We start from the raw sequence: 19,431 nt of genomic DNA, 5'->3' as shown, positions 1-19,431 counted from the left end.
AGAGTTTAAAATAAGGGTTTAGCTATCATGGAATTAAGAACAAATCTAATAACTTTATTTTCTAGAATCATTTTTTTCCTTAACTCTATGCTTAAGGAGAAAGTAATAAGAAATAGCGCAAGAACATTTCCAATAACCTTTTTGAGGAATGTCAACTTTGCTTAACTTTCGTCATAAGTCGATAGTTAAGGAAAAAATGGTAGTTAAGATTAAGAAGAAATGTCTTAAGAATGTTTTGTGAATCTGGGCCCAGGTTTCCATCCAACTGTTTTAAGTGAGTAAAGTACATTTCGGATAAGACATGTAATGACAGGCCTGATGGAAACAGAACATTTTTTGGTAAACTTTCCAAATGTCGACAAAACTAATTCTGCTAGACAAGGTGGGATATTTTTGTGTCAGTAAAAGTAATTATGCGAGAAATATTGATATAATAACATTCATATCGAAGTAAGAGTCACGAGATGACATGTGTGGTCCTCCCACTACGACTCTGTCTGGAAAGCGAGCAGTTTATTAGACTACAGATTAAATCAATTATGATCTTGCACTTTTATCCAGAATAGTTTCATCATGTAGGCCATAATCGCACTGTATCTGCGAGRTGTTGGCTAGAGTGTACGTGCCAATACCAGTGGGCACACTCACTATATAATTTTTTTTTTTTWATGAAAATGCGATGGAAACCCATTTAACTTGTATTTTTTATTCGGTACATGGGAATTTAATCACAAAAGGTATTGTTATGTGCACTACGTCATCACGCACACACTTTTATCAGCAACAAGTCAATTTGATGGAAACATTTCTGGTGAGAAAATTCACATATTGTTTTTATGCATATTTTAAATTATTCACATGAAAATCTGTCGCCAATTGGATGGAAACCTAGCTACTGTAATGAATTCCTCTAAAATGTAGGCTATACCACAGGTATCGGAGAATGAACAACATAGATAGTGTCAAAGAATAAGATAGATATTGTCAAAGAATAACATAGATAGTATCAAAGAATAACATAGATAGTGTCAAAGAATAACATAGACAGTGTCAAAGAATAACATAGATAGTGTCAAAGAATAACATAGATAGTATCAAAGAATAACATAGATGAATCAAAGAATAATTTAGATAGTATCAAAGAATAACAGATATATCAAATAATAATTTAGATAGTATCAAAGAATAACATAGATAGGTACTACTGTATGTTGTCTGTTTTACTTCCAGAGTCAGTGTTAGTGGTTGAAAGGTGTTTATTTGTATGAGTATGGCCGAGCTGTTTGATTTCTGAATGCATGACCAGATATCAGTAGGAGGGCTGCCAAGCATCAGTAAGTCAATCACTTCTGCTTAGTTTAACTGAACTGTTTTATTGATCCTCTAGCTCTTTGATGTCCTGCAACAGATGGTCTTGCATCAAGAGTAAAACTCAGCATAAGGATACATCCATTCATTAAATCTTGGCGAAACTTTTCAACTCTCGGGAAAAACTTTAAATGAATGGAGATCAAAAGCGCAGGGTTGGGGTCAATTACATTTCAATTCAAATTCTCTGCAATGCTTTTCAATTATGAAAATGTTGAATTTGAATTGGAGTTTGGTTCACTTTTTGAGTAGACTGGAATTTAAATGGAATTGACCCCAACACTGCAAAATAGTTTTCTCTATCCATGGTAACTAATAAATATATCCTATAACATATTATACAAAGTGTAAAATGGATGGCTACATTTCAGCTATCAGGCATCCAGGCCCATGTGATGTGGTAGCCAACTATCAGATTGACTGAATCTCATTACAAATTAATTTAACTTGGCCTGGACATTCTCATACATGAGATCCCATTGAGTACAGCTATAGGACCAGTGTTGTGGAGTGGTGAGTTACATGTGGGTCAACTAGTAATGTAATTACATTTTTGCTGTAGCTTGGTGGCAGTTGAACTAAATTCAAATCTTGGTAGTGTTTTCAGTAGTTAATTACTGTTTTGCCATTTAGCGATGTAACTAACTACTGGAACTACACACTACTTTCTTTTGAAAAAATAAAATATGGGTGAAGTAGGCAACAATTTCCTTAAGTTTTCAGGATCAGACTGGCCTAATTCTCATTTGAAACATAGTTTTTGTGTTTAATAGGCCAAATTACACATTCTCTTAACATCTGACTCCAGTGATCTACCCTTTTCTATTCTATGACATTTCAGATTTTTATATGATAATTTTTCACAAAGTAGTTTGGATTTTTCAGAGTAACTTTAGTTAATTAAACTATATTTTTCTTAATGGTAGCTTTAGTTTAGCTCAACTTCTTCCAGTGTGAAGTAATTGGTAGCTTGGTAAACTATATTTTCAGAGTAGCTTCCCRAACACTGTATAGGGTACACATGTAGGCTACACATGCAGAACTGATCATTTTCAAAATGGTCGACCTATACTTATATAATCTAAGGTGTGTCAACTGTCTCTCTCTGGTTTGGGGGTTGGGGTGCAACACTAAAAAGGAAGATACATTTTTGCTGAACTTGTGCTCTTATTTAAAGTTAAAGAAACATCACGTATCTGAGTGAAGTGTTTATTTATGCCAATGTAACTGCACAGCACACAACTGGCATAAGTGCAGCAAAGCTTGAAAATAAAACAAATGTAGAAAATMTGCAATGAAGCCAGCAAACTGCAAGGTACTGTATTATGTCCATACACTATCAAACAGTTCTGTAAACATAGGCTATAATGCATTGATCTTTAACATATGATGGTACATAGGCTACACATTTTAGAATAGATAACTGTACATCACTGCCAAATTGTTTCCATACAAGCGTGCATAAAGGCAGTTACAGCAGTTATTAGCCTACAACTGTGTAATGTGTATTTTTAAGAAACATTCTGAGTAATTAAATATAGCCTACTAAATTAATGTACTCTAGTTTAAATACACATGAGATGTGGAACCACATAATTCATTATTCAAGAAATTATCCAAACTATCCAAAGCTTCAAGATGCCACTCCCTGATAAAATACTCTTAAACTCTCCATATAGCTTTGAAATTACTTGCAATAGTGTACCTTCCATTTATATAGTTTAGTTTAAAGTTAGATGTTAGTTTAGTTAAAAGTTAGATGTTAGTGTGCTGCCAGACACTTACTTTTAGCGATTCCAGCCTTGACAGAAATGTCCAATCGGGACAGCAGCTCTTATTGGAGAATGTAGCACACCCCCAACCACGTGCTGCTCTGACGTCCACCGAAGAAGAAAAGGTGGACTTTTAGAATACCTTTTTTAAATATTTACATATGCAGGAGCCAGGAGGGGAGGGCACGGGGCATCATGTATTGTTGCGAGAGCTCAGTTACCAGCGACAGACAGGTATGTAAAAGTCAGTGAACAGTCAGGTGAACAAAAAATGCATGGGCATTCTGATGGAAACGTCAATTTAAAGCGGCAATCAGTAGTTGGAACAATAACAAAGCACCCKTGTTGTGGTAAAAAGCTGAGGGATGGGGCTAGAGAAATGAAACCACTCTCAAATGTATAGACACCTATGGATGCAAGGACTGACCATCCGTGAAAGCACAATTATAGTTTTAACCATGTTTTGATGGTATATAGTGTTTGTTTACATGTACTTTGTTTACAAACATTGGAGTAACATAAACTTAGATTGTGGGTTATGATGGGGTATGACAGTTTAACTAAGCTCATGAGGCATTTCTAAGTTATATTCTTCAAGAATCAATGGGTACAAATAATTAATTTATGTCCAAAAATGAATGTAGCAACTGCAGATTCACCCTTTAACCCTGGGCATACCTAACAACATGTTCACATTAACATTACAATAGCCTACAATTTATTCCAAGTCGATTGTGATTATAGCCTTATTTTTATTAATTGAAACTTTTTGTTGCGATATATGAAATGATGGGCTTTAGGACCATGCAGAGCAATATTCATAGGCTGCACCGCTGGAGGAGGAAGACCATGGCTGAATATAGCTGAGTATTTAATGCGTAAAATGCGACAGAAAAGAATACTAATCCGCCAATTTAGTGTAGTGTAATATTGTTGCCTGTTCAGTTGCAGTCATCTTGGCTGTTATGTTCCACAGTGATGGAGCACATCCGACTGCCTAAGGTAAACCGTATTCCGCACTAATGACTAATGCAATTGTCAATTTATTTCACCCGGCCTCGATGTTTCAGATTTACACTTTGTATTTGCCTCCTAACCCATAGTAACTGTTATAAATACATATTGTTTTACATTAAATATCAGTAAGACTGGAACCACTATAAACGACATGATTTGTTATAATAAGGGAAAGGGGACTGTCAAATGTGGCCACGTATGCTGTAGTTGCCGTTCACGCCACAGTGTTACCTATGCTGTTTACTGGCCAACATTTTATCAGTGTGTAATAACAATTTAATATGGCATGTAATCTGATATTTTATTGATCATGAGATACTCAAATGTTGTCGCCTATGTCGGCAAACCACATATACTTGATTTCTTTACAGTGTTCAAAACAATAATTATTGTAGTCCTATTAAAATGATTATATATTAAATATTAAAGAGATAGGCCTATGTTATGCATGTTCCATTTCTCCATAGTGTGTTTCTTTTACTCCATCTGTCCTGTCCCAGGTTGAGAAAGTCAGACTGATTGACAAAATCTCCTCCAGAAGAGCCTCGGTGGGCACTTTGTACCTGACAGCCACTCACACCATCTTTGTGGAGAATGAGACTGAGATCCGTACAGAAACATGGGTAGGCAGCTCCAGTCTGATACGATATTTGATATAACCTTCCGCAACAAAACGTAATGAAATGTGGAAGTCCCGGTCCTGCATCATTTTGGTTTGTGCAATACAATAGTATCACATTGGCAGCACTAATGTGCCTACCCCCATTCATAGAAGCTAACTACCTTTAGCTGCTATTGAGCATAGTAGCTTCTGACCGGGGGAGTTTTGATAAGAGCCCCGCGCCTGCTCTAAACCTTTACACGCATCGCTTGTGGTACGGTTTTGGAAATAAGGAAGTGTCTTTCATATCGGTGAGAAATAATTAATAAATAAAAAACGGAYGGTTAAATAACTACACACATTAATAGGGTTAGGTTTAAGGTTCCCACAACGCCATATTTCCATGTGAGGGATTTTACTGAGGGGGAGGGGGGATGCATGGAGAGGTAGCTGGTCCAACTCAAGGTGTCATAAAACCAAAATGTAACCCCTTGTACTGTAAAATAAATTGAACACCCTCCCCCCTCATATAATTAACTCAAAATAATGTTTTACGACCACAAATAACAATAAGTTTAGCAACCCTGTATTTATAAACGTGGATATCTACTTTTTTGGATATCAACTTTTTTGTGGCACAATCGATGCCASGCAGGGACATGTACGGGCCAGAAGGCTAAGGGTTCGCCGACAACCTGTTTCAGTACTTCACTATCAGAGCCGGTTGCGGACAATGATCAGCTAGGAAGAAATTAGATGTTCAACACTTTGATGCCATATTTGTAATTTATAATAAATATATGCAACACATTTTCCACCAACAGATTTCTGTGCCAATGCACCACACAACCAATAAAAAAAACGTATTGACATGTTTAGACTGTTAAACTGGACAAACAAAAAACACATCATCCCCTACCCTGTATGTCTACCCAGTATGGAAGGCTTGGTTTGACAATCTCTGAATGTCATTAAACTTTTTGGTGTTTTGTAACAGATGTCTCTTTCCATTCACCAAATTGCCTCTGCATAGTTTGGATTGATTGATTGATTTTATTTGTCAGTTAAAAAAATATATACAGTACCAGTCAAAAGTTTGGACACACCTACTCATTCCAGGGTTTCTCTTTATTGTTACTATTTTCTACATTGTAGAATAATAGTGAAGACATCAAAACTATGAAATAACACATATGGAATCATGTAGTAACCAAAAAAGTGTTAAACAAATTAAAATATATTTTATATTTGAGATTTTTCAAAGTAGCCACCCTTTGCCTTGATGACAGCTTTGCACACTCTTGACATTCTCTCAACCAGCTTCATGAGGTAGTCACCTAGAATGTATTTCAATTAACAGGTGTGCGTTGTTAAATGTTAATCTGTGGAATTTCTTTCCTTCTTAATGCATTTGAGCCAATCAGTTGTGTTGTGACAAGGTAGGGGTGGTATACAGAATATAGCCCTATTTGGTTAGAGACCAAGTCCATATTATGGCAAGAACAGCTCAAATAAGCAAAGAGAAATGACAGTCCATCATTACATTAAGTCATGAAGGTCAGTCAATCTGGAAAATGTCAAGAACTTTTCAAGTTTCTTCAAGTGCAGTCGCAAAAACCATCAAGCGCTATGATGAAACTGGCTCTCATTAGGACTGCCACAGGAATGGAAGACCCAGAATTACCTCTGCTGCAGAGGCTAAGTTCATTAGAGTTAACTGCACCTCAGATTGCAGCCCAAATAAATGTTTCACAGAGTTCAAGTAATAGACACATCTCAACATCAACTGTTTAGAGGAGACTGCCTGAATCAGGCCTTCATGGTCGAATTGGTGCAAAGAAACCACTACTCAAGGACACCAATAATAATAAGAGACTTGCTTGTGCCAAGAAACATGAGCAATGGACATTAGATCCGCGGAAATCTTTCCTTTGGTCTGATGAGTCCAAATTTGAGATTTTTGGTTCCAACCACCGTGTTTTTGTGAGACGCAGAGTAGGTGAACGGATGATCTCCGCATCTGTGGTTCCCACCGTGAAGCATGGAGGAAGAGGTGTGATGGTGTGGGGGTGCTTTGCTGGTGACACTGTCAGTGATTTATTTAGAATTTAAAGCACACATAACCAGCATGGCTACCACAGCATACGCCATCCCATTTGGTTTGCGCTTAGTGGGACTATCATTTATTTTTCAACAGGACAATGACCCAAAACACACCTCTAGGCTGTGTAAGGACTATTTGAACAGGAAGGAGAGTGATGGAGTGCTGCATCAGATGACCTGGCCTCCACTATCACCCGACCTCAACCCAATTGAGATGGTTTGGGATCAGTTGGACCGCAGAGTGAAGGAAAAGCAGCCAACAAGTGCTCAGCATATGTGGGAACTCCTTCAAAACGGTTGGAAAAGCATTCCTCATGAAGCTAGTTGAGTGAATGCCAAGAGTGTGCAAAGCTGTCATCAAGGCAAAGGGTGGCTACTTTGAAGAATCTAAAATAAAAAAATATAACACTTGACACTATTTTGGTTACTACATGATTCCATATGCGGCCTCACAACCGCAGACGACATGTAACCACGCCAGCCCAGGACCTCCACATCCAGCTTCTTCACCTGCGGGATCGTCTGAGACCAGCTARCCGGACAGCTGATGAAACTGATGAGTATTTCTGTCTGTAATATAGCCCTTTTTTGGGGAAAAACTCATTCTGACTAGCTGGGCCTGGCTCCCCAATGGATGGGCCTGGTTCCCAGGCCCACCCAATGCTGAAATCCATACATTAGGGCCTAATGAGTCTATTTAATTTGACTTATTTCCTTATATGAACTGTAACTCAGTAAAGTCATTGAATGTTGCTTTCATCTATTTTTTCAGTATACACTCTTTGTACAAAAGTATGTGGACATCCGTTCAAATTAGTGGATTCGGCTATTTCATCCACACCCGTTGCTGGCAGGTGTATAAAATCGAGCACACAGCCATGCAATCTCAATAGACAAACATTGGCAGTAGAATGTTCTTACTGAAGAGCTCAGTGACTTTCAACGTGGTACCATCATAGGATGCCACCTTTCCAACAAGTCAGTTCGTTCAATTTCTGCCTGCTAGAGCTGCCCCGATCAACTGTAAGTGCTGTTATTGTGAAGTGGAAATGTCTAGGAGCAACAATGGCTCAGCTGCAAAGTGGTAGGACCACACAAGCTCACAGAACGGAACCGCCGAGTTCACTACCGAGTTCCAAACTGCCTCTGGAAGCAATGTCAGCACAATAACTGTTCGTCGGGAGCTTCATGAAATGGGTTTACATGGCCGAGCAGCCGCACACAAGCCTAAGATCACCATTTGTAATGCCAAGCTTCGGCTGGAATGGTGTAAAGCTCTCCGCCATTGGACTCTGGAACAGTGGAAACATATTCTCTGGATTGATTAATCACTCTTCACAATCTGGCAGCCCAACGTACAAATCTTTGTTTGGCGGATGCCAGGAGAATGCTACCATAGTGCCCACTGTAAAGTTTGGTGGAGGAGGAATAATGGTCTGGGGCTGTTTTTTATTGTTCGAGCTAGGCCCCTTAGTTCCAGTGAAGGTACATTTTAACGCTACAGCATACAATGACATTCTATACGATCCTGTGCTTCCAACTTTGTGGCAACATTTTGGGGAAGGTCCTTTCCTGTTTCAGCATGACAATGCCCCTGTGCACAAAGCGAGGTCCGTACAGAAAGGGTTTGTCAAGATCGGTGTGGAAGAGAAGGCCTAGCTCCAAAGAGATAGAGAGAGCAATAAGATGCCAGTGGCATGCTACGAAACCGACARGCATTTCTTTATGTCAGATGGCTACTGCGTCTGCTACACAGATATAGATGTACAGAAGGAGGCTAATTCGTATCCGAATATTTTGTATAAAAATAAGCATATTGTTAGATTATAGGAGTAACTCTGGTATGCCTGAAACATTCTTCCTCACCTCAAGTTTAACTGTCGGAATCAGTTGACACGCTGGTGCACACCGCCTTCATATCATATGCTTGCAGTAGGTAAAGCTTAATAATATCCACACCACACCAAACCTTCACAAAAGTTTCTAAACTTTATCAGGGTAATATCAAAAGTAAATTAAAGGAAAAATATGAGCAGGCTATTATATTGCAGCAAACACAGCATTACAGTTGGAATTTAATTTGGCCTAAGAAAATGGCACAACAGAATGAAACAAAACAAGTGCCTACCATATGCAACAAATGAAAGAACTAGGCTAATGTTATTTATTTGACTATCTGCGCTAAGTAGCTATCTGCGTCTTCGAACACCTGTGTGTAAACGGAAGATGTACACCATAAATGTGTTGTCACTGAAAAATACTGTCGGCTGCAACTGAGAAAAAATTGGTTCAAACAGTGTACAGTGAGTGTATATTTTGCATTTGTGCAATTATCTTGATGTGATATGAAAGTAGAGGGCTTTTTGTTTCTAGAACCATACCACAATTGAGAATCGATTCACGATTAGAAGYAGTATTTGGCTGTTTTAGCTTCCAGAGCCACTTTGCCCTTTAAACAGAACATCTAAGGTCCTTGGACTATAATTCCAGTATTGGGCTATATTGTGCCTTGAAAATATGAAAGGGGTTACTGAGCCTTGTGTTCTCTGCTGTCTTCACCCCTCTAGGTTCTGCACAGTTTAGTGTGCAGTGTGGAGAAACAAGCTACAACCACCACAGGAAGTCCTCTGCTCGTCCACTGTAAGAACTACCAGGCCCTCCGGTTTATCATCCCCCAGGAAAGGGACTGCCATGACGTGCACGTCTCCCTGCTGCGCCTCTCCCGACCAGGTGCACGCTGACATGGACATTACCATAACGCTATCTTGTTTTGTTCCATAACGATATCTTGTTTTGTTCCATAACGATATCTTGTTTTGTTCCATAACGATATCTTGTTTTGTTCCATAACGATATCTTGTTTTGTTCCATAACGATATCTTGTTTTGTTCCATAACGATATCTTGTTTTATTCCATAATGACATATTGTTTTGTTCCATAAAAAGATCTTGTTGTGTTGTATTACATGACGTTATGTAAAAGTGAGTGCTGCATGATCTTTTCCAATCAATCAACTGCTGATCATACCCCCCTCTCTACCTGTAAGAACCTTGCTATGTCAGTGTTGTTATTCCTGTTGTGTTTTGTCTTGCAGCGCGATATGAGGAGCTGTACTGCTTTTCCTTTCATGCTAACAGTGACAAGGAGGTGAGAGGACAGGCCTGGGACTTTCTCAGCCTCAAGGCTGAGTACAGTAGAATGGGCGTTCCCAACCACCTCTGGAATCTATCCCCAGTTAACCGCGACTACAAGGTCTGTACGCAAGATGCACATATTACCCTACAAGGAGACCAATTGGCCATTTTTTTAGGAACTCTTTGGTGTCTCAACTWACTGTTGAGAGTTAGAATAGTAGAATACACAAGGTGAAATTTGTAAATTTGGTTGTGCATCAGCAATTTTTATCTTCTTATGTCAGTCACTGACAGTCACTCAATTAGCTCAGGTCAGTTAGCATTTGTTAGATTGATAAGTTAGTTTAGCCAGCTATCGAAACTTGTAGTAATCATGGTCGAATTACGGACCGGGTAGCCCACATCAATTTTGTAAGTCACTCTCACTCAGATATCATATTAAAGATGCACTCTCAAACTTCTGTATAATTTCAGCCAGTAGTTTTCAAAGTGGTGCTCACGAGCCAAAACGGGTCGCTGTTTTTTGTGTGCTATGTCATCCAATTGTTCTCCAACAAAATTTTGCTTAGGGCATCCAAAAGGTTAGGGACGGTTCTGTTTGCACCCACGAGCCACTGCGGCCCCTCATGATGAGTTCAGATGTTGTTGGCCCCCATCCCCATCAAAGTTGCCCATCTCTTACCTAGATAGTATTTTGACTATGTACAAACTGTATTACTGCATGAATGGTGATTTTTTTMGGGTAATTTTCCAACAGGTGAGTGACACTTATCCTGCTGAGCTGTATGTGCCAAAATCAGCCACCCACCCAGTCATTGTTGGGAGTTCCAAATTCCGAAGCCGAGGTCGATTTCCCACGTTGTCATACTACTGCAAAGAAAACCATGTGAGTCTTGACAGATCTCTCAAAACAACAGCCCGCACATATTTTTATATTCTCTCTCTCATATACAGTATATATAAATAAATTGTCTCAACATCAACAGTGAAGAGGCGACTCCGGGATGCTGGCCTTCTAGGCAGAGTTCCTCTGGCCATTGCCTGTGTTCTTTTGCCCATCTTAATCTTTTCTTCTTATTGGCCAGTCTGAGATATGGCTTTTTCTTTGCAACTCTGCCTAGAAGGCCATCATCCTGGAGTCGCCTTTTCGCTGTTGACGTTGAGACTGGTGTTTTACGGGTACTATTTAATGAAGCTGTCAGTTGAGGACTTGTGAGGCGTCTGTTTCTCAAACTAGACACTCTAATGTACTTGTCCTCTTGCTCAGTTGTGCACCGGGGCCTCCCACTCCTCTTTCTATTCTGGTTAGAGCCAGTTTGCGCTGTTCTGTGAAGGGAGTAGTACACAGCGTTGTACGAGATCTTCAGTTTCATGGCAATTTCTCGCATGGAATAGCCTTCATTTCCTAGAACAAGAATAGACTGATGAGTTTCAGAAGAAAGTGCTTTGTTTCTGGCCCTTTTGAGCCTGTAATCGAACCCACAAATGCTGATGCTCCAGATACTTAGCTAAACTTAGCTTCTAAAGAAGGCCAGTTTTATTGCTTCTTTATTCAGAACAACAGTTTTCAGCTGTGTTAATATAATTGCAAAAGGGTTTTCTAATGATCAATTAGCCTTTTTAAAATGATAAACTTGGAATAGCTAACACAACATGCCATTGGAACACAGGAGTGATGGTTGCTAATAATGGGCCTCTATACGCCTATGTAGATATTCCATAAAAAATCTGCCATTTCCAGCTACAATAGTAATTTACAACATCTACACTGTATTTCTGATCAATTTGATGTTATTTTAATGGACAAAAAATTTGCTTTTCTTTCAAAAGCACGGACATTTCTAAGTGACCCCAAACTTTTGAATGGTAGTGTATATTTATACAAAATTCTACCCAATTCTGTGATGTGCTGCTGGAATATTCCTATTTTATTTTTGTTGAATTCTATTTAACCAGGAAAAGTCCATTGTGGATCAGTTGGTAGTGCATGGTGCTTGCGACACCAGGGTTGTGTGTTTGATTCCCAAGGGGGACCATGACAAAAAAGTATGAAAATATATGCACTCACTACTGTAAGTCGCTCTTGATAACAGTGTCTGCTAAAATGACTAAATTGGTAATTTGACCCTTGAGGTTACAATCTCCATGCTGTTGATAACTCTTGTACATCAGAAGTGCTTAGTAATTCCAAGTCATGTTATTTCATTGGAGACCTTGTTCTGCTGGTCAGTGGCCTTTGCTAATCCCAGTGTGTGAGTGAGTCTGGGATGACCAAGCATATCCTCTGGCCATACTGAGCAGGAGCCCAGCTCTGCTTTCGGAACTATTATAATACTCTCTTGGCCAGGCCCATTGCTCCCCAGGGAGGCCATCGACCACTCCTTAACCAGGCCCATTGCTTGTGATAAGCTTCAGGTCATGCTTTTAGTAGTATGCAGTGGAGGCTGCTCAGGCTAATAATAATAGCTGGAACGGCGCAAATGGAATGGCATCAAATACATGGAAACCATATGTTTGATATATTCTATACCATTCCGCTCCAGCCATTACCACGACACCGTCCTCCCCAATTAAGGTGCCACCAACCTCCTAGCAGTGTATATGGCTGTGATAAGGTTCAGGCCAGGTTCCTAGCAGTATCTATGAATATGATGTGATAAGGTTCAGGTCATGCTCGTAGCAGTATATATGGCTGTGATAAGGTTCAGGCCAGGCTCCTAGCATTACAGTTGAAGTCGGAAGTTTACATACACTTAGGTTGGAGTCATTAAAACTCGTTTTTCAACCACTCCACAAATTTCTTGTTAACAAACTATAGTTTTTGCAAGTCGGTTAGGACATCTACCTTGTGCATGACACAAGTAATTTTCCAACAATTGTTTACAGACAGATTATTTCACTTATAATTCACTGTATCACAATTCCAGTGCGTCAAAAGTTTACATACACTAAGTCTTTAAACAGCTTGGAAAATTCCAGAAAATGATGTCATGGCTTTAGAAGCTTCTGATAGGCTACTTGAATTATACATAATTCATTGACAGTGTCAACAGCAAAGCACCATCACACCTCCATGCTTCACGGTGGGAACCACACATGCGGAGTTCATCCGTTCACCTACTCTGCGTCTCACAAAGACACGGCAGTTGGAACCAAAAATCTCAAATTTGGACTCATCAGACCAAAGGACAGATTTCCACCGGCCTAATGTCCATTGCTCGTGTTTCTTGGCCCAAGCATGTCTCTTCTTCTTTTTGATATTCTTAAGTACAGTGGCTTGCGAAAGTATTCACCCCCTTAGGCATTTTTACTATTTTGTTGCCTTACAACCTGGAATTATAATAGTTTTTTTGGGGGGGGTTTGTATCATTTGATTTACACAACATGCTTAACACTTTGAAGATGCCAAATAATTTCTATTGTGAAACAAACAAGAAGTAAAACAAAAAAACAGAGTACCTGAGCGTGCGTAACTATTCACCCCCCCCCAAAGTCAATACTTTGTTGAGCCACCTTTTGCTGAAATTGCAGCTGCACATCTCTTGGGGTATGCCTCTATAAGCTTGGCACATACAGCCACTGGGATTTTTGCCCATTCTTCAAGGCAAAACTGCTCCAGCTCCTTCAAGTTGGATGGGTTCCGCTGGTGTACAGCAATCTTTAAGTCATACCACAGATTATCAATTGGATTGAGGTCTGGGCTTTGACTAGGCCATTCGAAGACAATTAAATGTTTCCCCTTAAACCACTCGAGTGTTGCTTTAGCAGTATGCTTAGGGTCATTGTCCTGCTGGAAGGTGAACCTCCGTCCAAATCTCTGGAAGACTGAAACAGGTTTCCCTCAAGAATTTCCCTGTATTTAGTGCCATCCATTCCTTTAATTCTGACCAGTTTCCCAGTCCCTGCCGATGAAAAACATCCCCACAGCATGATGCTACCACCACCATGCTTCACTGTGGGGATGGTGTTCTCGGGTGKTGAGAGGTGTTGGGTTTGCGCCAGACATACCATTTTCCTTGATGGCCAAAAAGCTACATTTTAGTCTCATCTGACCAGAGTACCTTCTTCCATATGTTTGGGGAGTCTCCCACATGCCTTTTGGCGAACACCAAACGTGTTTGCTTATTTTTTTCTTTAAGCAATGGCTTTTTTTCTGGCCACTCCTCCGTAAAGCCCAGCTCTGTGGAGTGTATGGCTTAAAGTGGTCCTATGGACAGATTCTCCAATCTCCGCTGTGGAGCTTTGCAGCTCCTTCAGGGTTAGCTTTGGTCTCTTTGTGGCCTCTCTGATTAATGCCCTCCTTGCCTGGTCTGTGAGTTTTGGCAGGTTTGTTGTGGTGCCATATTCTTTCAATGTTTTAATKATGGATTTAATGGTGCTCCGTGGGATGTTCTAAGTTTTGGATGTTTTTTTATAACCCAACCCTGTTTGTAGAGCTCCTTGGTCTTCATGGTGCAGCTTACTTGGTGGTACCCCTTGCTTAGTGGTGTTGCAGACTCTGGGGTCTTTCAGAAGAGGTGTGTATATACAGTTTACATACACTTAGGTTGGAGTCATTAAAACTAGTTTTTCAACCACTCCACAAATGTCTTGTTAACAAACTATAGTTTTGGCAAGTCGGTTGGGACTTGTGCATGACCCAAGTAATTTTTCCAACAATTGTTTACAGACAGATGATTTCACTTATAATTCACTGTACCACAATTCCAGTGGGTCAGAAGTTTACATACACTAAGTTGACTGTGCCTTTAAACAGCTTGGAAAATTCCAGAAAATTATGTCATGGCTTTAGAAGCTTCTGATAGGCTAATTGACATAATTTGAGTCAATTGGAGGTGTACCTGTGGATGCATTTCAAGGCCTACCTTCAAACGCAGTGCCTCTTTGCTTGACATCATGGAAAATCAAAAGAAATCAGCCAAGACCTCAGAAAACAAATTGTAGACCTCCACAAGTCTGGTTCATCCTTGGGAGCAATTTCCAAACGCCTGAAGGTCCCAGGGTCATCTGTACAAACAATAGTACACAAGTATAAACACCATGGGACCACGCAGCCTTCATACCGCTCAAGAAGGAGACGCGTTCTGTCTCTTAGAGATAAACATACTTTGGTGCGAAAAGTACAACTCAATCCCAGAACAACAGCAAATGACCTTGTGAAGATGCTGGAGGAAACATGTAAAAAGTATCTATATCCACAGTAAAACGAGTCCTATATCGACATAACCTGAAAGGCTGCTCAGCAAGGAAAAAGCCACTGCTCCAAAACCGCCTGTCACGCCCTGGCCTTAGTTATCTTTGTTTTCTTTTATTATTTTAGTTAGGTCAGGGTGTGACATGGGGGATGTATGTGTTTTGTATTGTCTAGGGTTTTTTGTATGTTTATGGGTGCTATGGTCTAGTCTAGGTGTATGCATGTCTATGGTTGCCTAGATTGGTTCTCAATTAGAGACAGCTGTCTATTGTTGTCTCTGATGGGGAACCATATTTAGGCAACCATATTCATTAGGTAGTTCGTGGGTGATTGTCTATGTCTTTACATTAGTTGCTTGTGTCTGCACTTTCGTTTTATAGCTTCACGGTCGTTTGTTGTTTTGTTTAGTTTGTCAGTGTTCGTTTCGTTTTCATCTTCAAATAAAAGAGGATGTATTGTTATCACGCTGCGCCTTGGTCCTCCTCTCTTCCACAATGTTACGACGATCGTGACAGAATCACCCACCAAACCCGGACCAAGCAGCGTGATACAAGGCAGCAGCAGCAATCGCAGGACTATTGGAAATGGGAGGAAATTCTGGACGGCGGAGGACCCTGGGCACAACCTGGAGAATATCGCCGCCCTCGTGAAGAGCTGGAGGCAGCTAAAGCCGAGAGGCTGTGGTATGAGGAGGCAGCACGGAAGCGCGGCTGGAAGCCAGAGAAGCAGCCCCAAAAATGTCTTGGGGGAGGGCTCTCGGGGAGTGTGGCAAAGTCAGGTAGGAAACCTGCGCCAACTCCTCGTGCTTACCGTGGAGAGCGGGAGTACGGGCAGACACCATGTTATGCYGAAGAGCGCATCGTGTCTCCTGTACGTGTACATAGCCCGGTGCGGTACATCCCAGCTCCTCATATCGGCCGGGCTAGAGTGGGCATCGAGCCAGGTGCCATGAAGCCGGCTCAACGCATCTGGTCTCCAGTGCGTCTCCTCGGGCCGGCGTACATGGCACCAGCCTTACGCATGGTGTCCCCGGTTCGCCAGCACAGCCCAGTGCGGGCTATTCCACCTCGCCGCACTGGCCTGGCTACGGGGAGCATTCAACCAGGTAAGGTTGGGCAGGCTCGGTGCTCAAAAGCTCCAGTACGCCTTCACGGTCCGGTCTATCCGGTGCCACCTCCTCGCCCCAGCTCATTACCACCAGTGCCAACACCACGCACCAGGCTTCCAGTGCGTCTCCAGAGCCCTGTTCCTCCTCCACGCATTCGCCCTGTGGTGCGTGTCTCCAGCCCGGTACCACCAGTTCCGGCACCACGCACCAAGCCTCCTGTGCGTCTCCAGAGTCCTGTACGTCCTGTTGCTGCTCCCCGCACTAGCCTTGAGGTGCGTGTCTTTAGCCCGGTACAACCTGTTCCGGCACCACGCACCAGACTTACTGTGCGCCTCAGCAGGCCAGAATCTGCTGTCTGCCCAGCGCAGCCTGCGCTGCCCGTCTGCCCAGCGCCGTCTGAGCTGCCGCCTGCGCTGCCCGTCTGCCCAGCGCCGTCTGAGCTGCCCGTCTGCCCAGCGCCGTCTGAGCTGCCCGTCTGCCCAGCGCCGTCTGAGCTGCCCGTCTGCCCAGCGCCATCTGAGCTGCCCGTCTGTCCTGAGCCTTCAAAGCCACCCGTCTGTCCTGAGCCTTCAAAGCCGCCCGTCCGTACTCTCGAGCCCTTCAGAGCGCGTCCGTCATCAGTGGCCGCGTGTAAAGAGCCGTCCGATAGAGTCTCCAGACGCCAGTCAGAGCCGTTCGTCATAGTCACAGGAGCGTCGCAGCAGAACCAGCGCCCTGTCCACGCTCCGGAATATCAGAGCCGGACCCGTCAGCTAGAGCTCCGAGCCGCCCGTCAGTCAGAGCTTCCCAGAGCCGCCCGTCAGTCAGGGAGCTTTCCAGAGCCGCCTCCAGTCAGGAGCTGCCGGACCGCCGCAGTCAGGAGCTGCCAGACCCGCCGCCGCAGTCAGGAGCTGCCAGAACCGCCCGCCAGATCAGAGAGCTGCCACCACCGCCGCCAGTCAGGAGCTGCCAGAGCCGCCCGCAGTCAGGAGCTGCCTGAGCTGTCCGCCAGTCAGGAGTCCCTGAGCTGCCCTTCAGTCCGGAGCTGCCTTCAGTCCGAGCTGCCCTCAGTCCGGGAGCTGCCCCTCAGTCGGAGCTGCCCTCAGTCCGGAGCGCCTCAGTCCGAGCTGCCCCTCAGTCCGGTGCTGCCTCCGTCCAGAGGCGCCCATCAGTCCAGGGGGTTAATTTGGAGGGTCGCCGTTAAGAGGAGCCACGAAAGCGGGATTGACTTATGTGGGGTGGGGCCACGTCCGCACCGAGCCGCCGCCGTGAGAAGGCCCACCCGGACCCTCCCTTCTTGTCAGGTTTTTGCGGCCGGAGTCCGCACCTTTGTGGGGGGGGGGGGTACTGTCACGCCCTGGCCTAGTTATCTTTGTTTTCTTATTATTTTAGTTAGGTCAGGGTGTGAACATGGGGGATGTATGTGTTTTGTATGTCTAGGGTTTTTGTATGTTTATGGTGCTGTGTTTAGTTGGTTTAAGTGCTAGTCTAGTGTATGCATGTCTATGGTTGCTAGATTGGTTTCAATTAGCAGACAGCTGTCTATCGTGTCTCTGATTGGGAACCATATTTAGGCACCATATTCATTAGGTAGTTCGTGGGTGATTGTCCATTATCTTTTCGTTAGTGCTTTTGTCTGCCATTTGTTTTATAGCTTCACGGTCGTTTGTTGTTTTGTTTGTTGTCAGAGGATGTATTGTTATCACGCTCGCCTTGGTCTCCTCTCTTCCACAATTACGACGATCGTACACCGCCATAGAAAAGCCACGACTACGGTTTGCAACTGCACAGGGACAAAGATCGTACTTTTTGGAGAAATGTCGCTGGTCTGATGAAACAAAAAAGAACTGTTTGGCCATAATGACCAATTATGTTTGGAGGAAAAGGGAGAGGGGTTGCAAGCGAGAAGCACACATCACGATGAAGCATGGGGTGGCAGCAGCACTGTGCTGTGTGGTGATTTGCTCAGAAGGAACAGGTGCACTTCACAAATAGATGGCATCATAGAGGAGAAAAATTATGGGGATATATTGAACAACGACAACAGTCCTACTATAGAATGAAGAATCAGTCAGGAGTTAAAGCTTGGTCGCAAATTGGGTAGGCTTCCAATGGTACCATAGACCCCCAGAGCATACTGTCAAAGTTGTGCCAAAATGAGCTTAGGGCACATAACATAATGCATCAAGGGGTAATTCGGGAGATGGCATCACTAAGCCCTCCACCTCAATCCCAATACTACAACTATTGTGGGACGACCTGAACAAACGCGTGGGGTGCCGAGCAAGAGCAGGCCTACAAACCTGACTCAGTTACACCAGCTCTGTCAGGAGGAATGGGCCAAAATTCACCCAACTTATTGTGGGAAGCTTGTGGAAGGCTACCCGGAACGTTTGACCCAAGTTAAACAATTTAAAGGCAATGCTACCAAATACTAATTGAGTGTATGGTAACTTCTGACCCACTGGGAATGTGATGAAAGAAAGAAAAGCTGAAATAAATCATTCTCTCTACTATTGTTCTGACATTTCATATTCTTAAAATAAAGTGGTGATCCTAACTGACCTAAGACAGGGAATTTTTACTTGGATTAAATGTCAGGAACTGTGAAAAACTGAGTTTAAATGTGTTTGGCTAAGGTGTATGTAAACTTCTGACTTCAACTGTATACTGAGATTTCACACAGGTGGGCTTTATTTAACTAATTATATGACTTCTGAAGGTAATTAGTTGCACCAGATCTTATTTAGAGGCATCTTAGCAAAGGGGGTGAATACATATGCACGCACCACTTTTCCGTTTTGTATTTTTTAGAATTTTATGAAACAAGTTTTTTTTATTCATTTCACTTCACCAATTTGTACTTTTTTGTGTATGTCCATTACATGATATCCAAATAAAAATCCATTTAAATTACAGGTTGTAATGCAACAAAATAGTTAAAACGCCAAGGGGGATGAATACTTTTGCAAGGCACTGTATGGCTGTGATAAGTTTCAGGCCAGGCTCCTAGCAGTATACATGGCTGTGATAAGGTTCAGGTCAGGTTTCTAGCAGTTTACATGGCTGTGATAAGGTTCAGGTCAGGTTTCTAGCAGTTTACATGGCTGTGATAAGATGTAAACTGCTAGAAAACCTGACCTGAAACCTTAAC

At 42.4% G+C, this 19,431-nt stretch overlaps 2 protein-coding genes across 4 annotated transcripts in view; one reads left to right on the top strand and one right to left on the bottom strand.

Moving 5' to 3' along the window:
* The window catches only part of slc7a2 (solute carrier family 7 member 2), a 51,993-nt gene extending 48,759 nt beyond the window's left edge, over positions 1-3,234 (bottom strand). Inside the window, exon 1 of the mRNA XM_070444701.1 lies at positions 3,154-3,234. The gene's annotated coding sequence lies outside the window, so the exon portion shown is untranslated. The remainder of the gene's footprint in view (positions 1-3,153) is intronic.
* A 727-nt stretch (positions 3,235-3,961) lies between these two features.
* mtmr7a (myotubularin related protein 7a) overlaps positions 3,962-19,431 on the top strand; it is a 38,539-nt gene continuing 23,069 nt past the window's right edge. For 2 of the 3 annotated variants that reach the window (XM_023992188.2, XM_023992189.2), the window contains exons 1-5: positions 3,962-4,142; positions 4,658-4,780; positions 9,429-9,591; positions 9,957-10,114; positions 10,754-10,882. In XM_023992188.2, the coding sequence (XP_023847956.1) occupies positions 4,119-4,142; positions 4,658-4,780; positions 9,429-9,591; positions 9,957-10,114; positions 10,754-10,882 (597 nt within the window). In that variant the 5' untranslated portion in view covers positions 3,962-4,118. The remainder of the gene's footprint in view (positions 4,143-4,657; positions 4,781-9,428; positions 9,592-9,956; positions 10,115-10,753; positions 10,883-19,431) is intronic. The other variant, XM_070444700.1, reaches the window with a different exon arrangement.

Source organism: Salvelinus sp. IW2-2015, linkage group LG8 (assembly GCF_002910315.2).
Source record: "Salvelinus sp. IW2-2015 linkage group LG8, ASM291031v2, whole genome shotgun sequence".
NCBI classification, from domain to species: domain Eukaryota; kingdom Metazoa; phylum Chordata; class Actinopteri; order Salmoniformes; family Salmonidae; genus Salvelinus; species Salvelinus sp. IW2-2015.
Note: the sequence above shows the minus strand (reverse complement) of the source record. Positions and strands in the feature narration are given on the sequence as shown.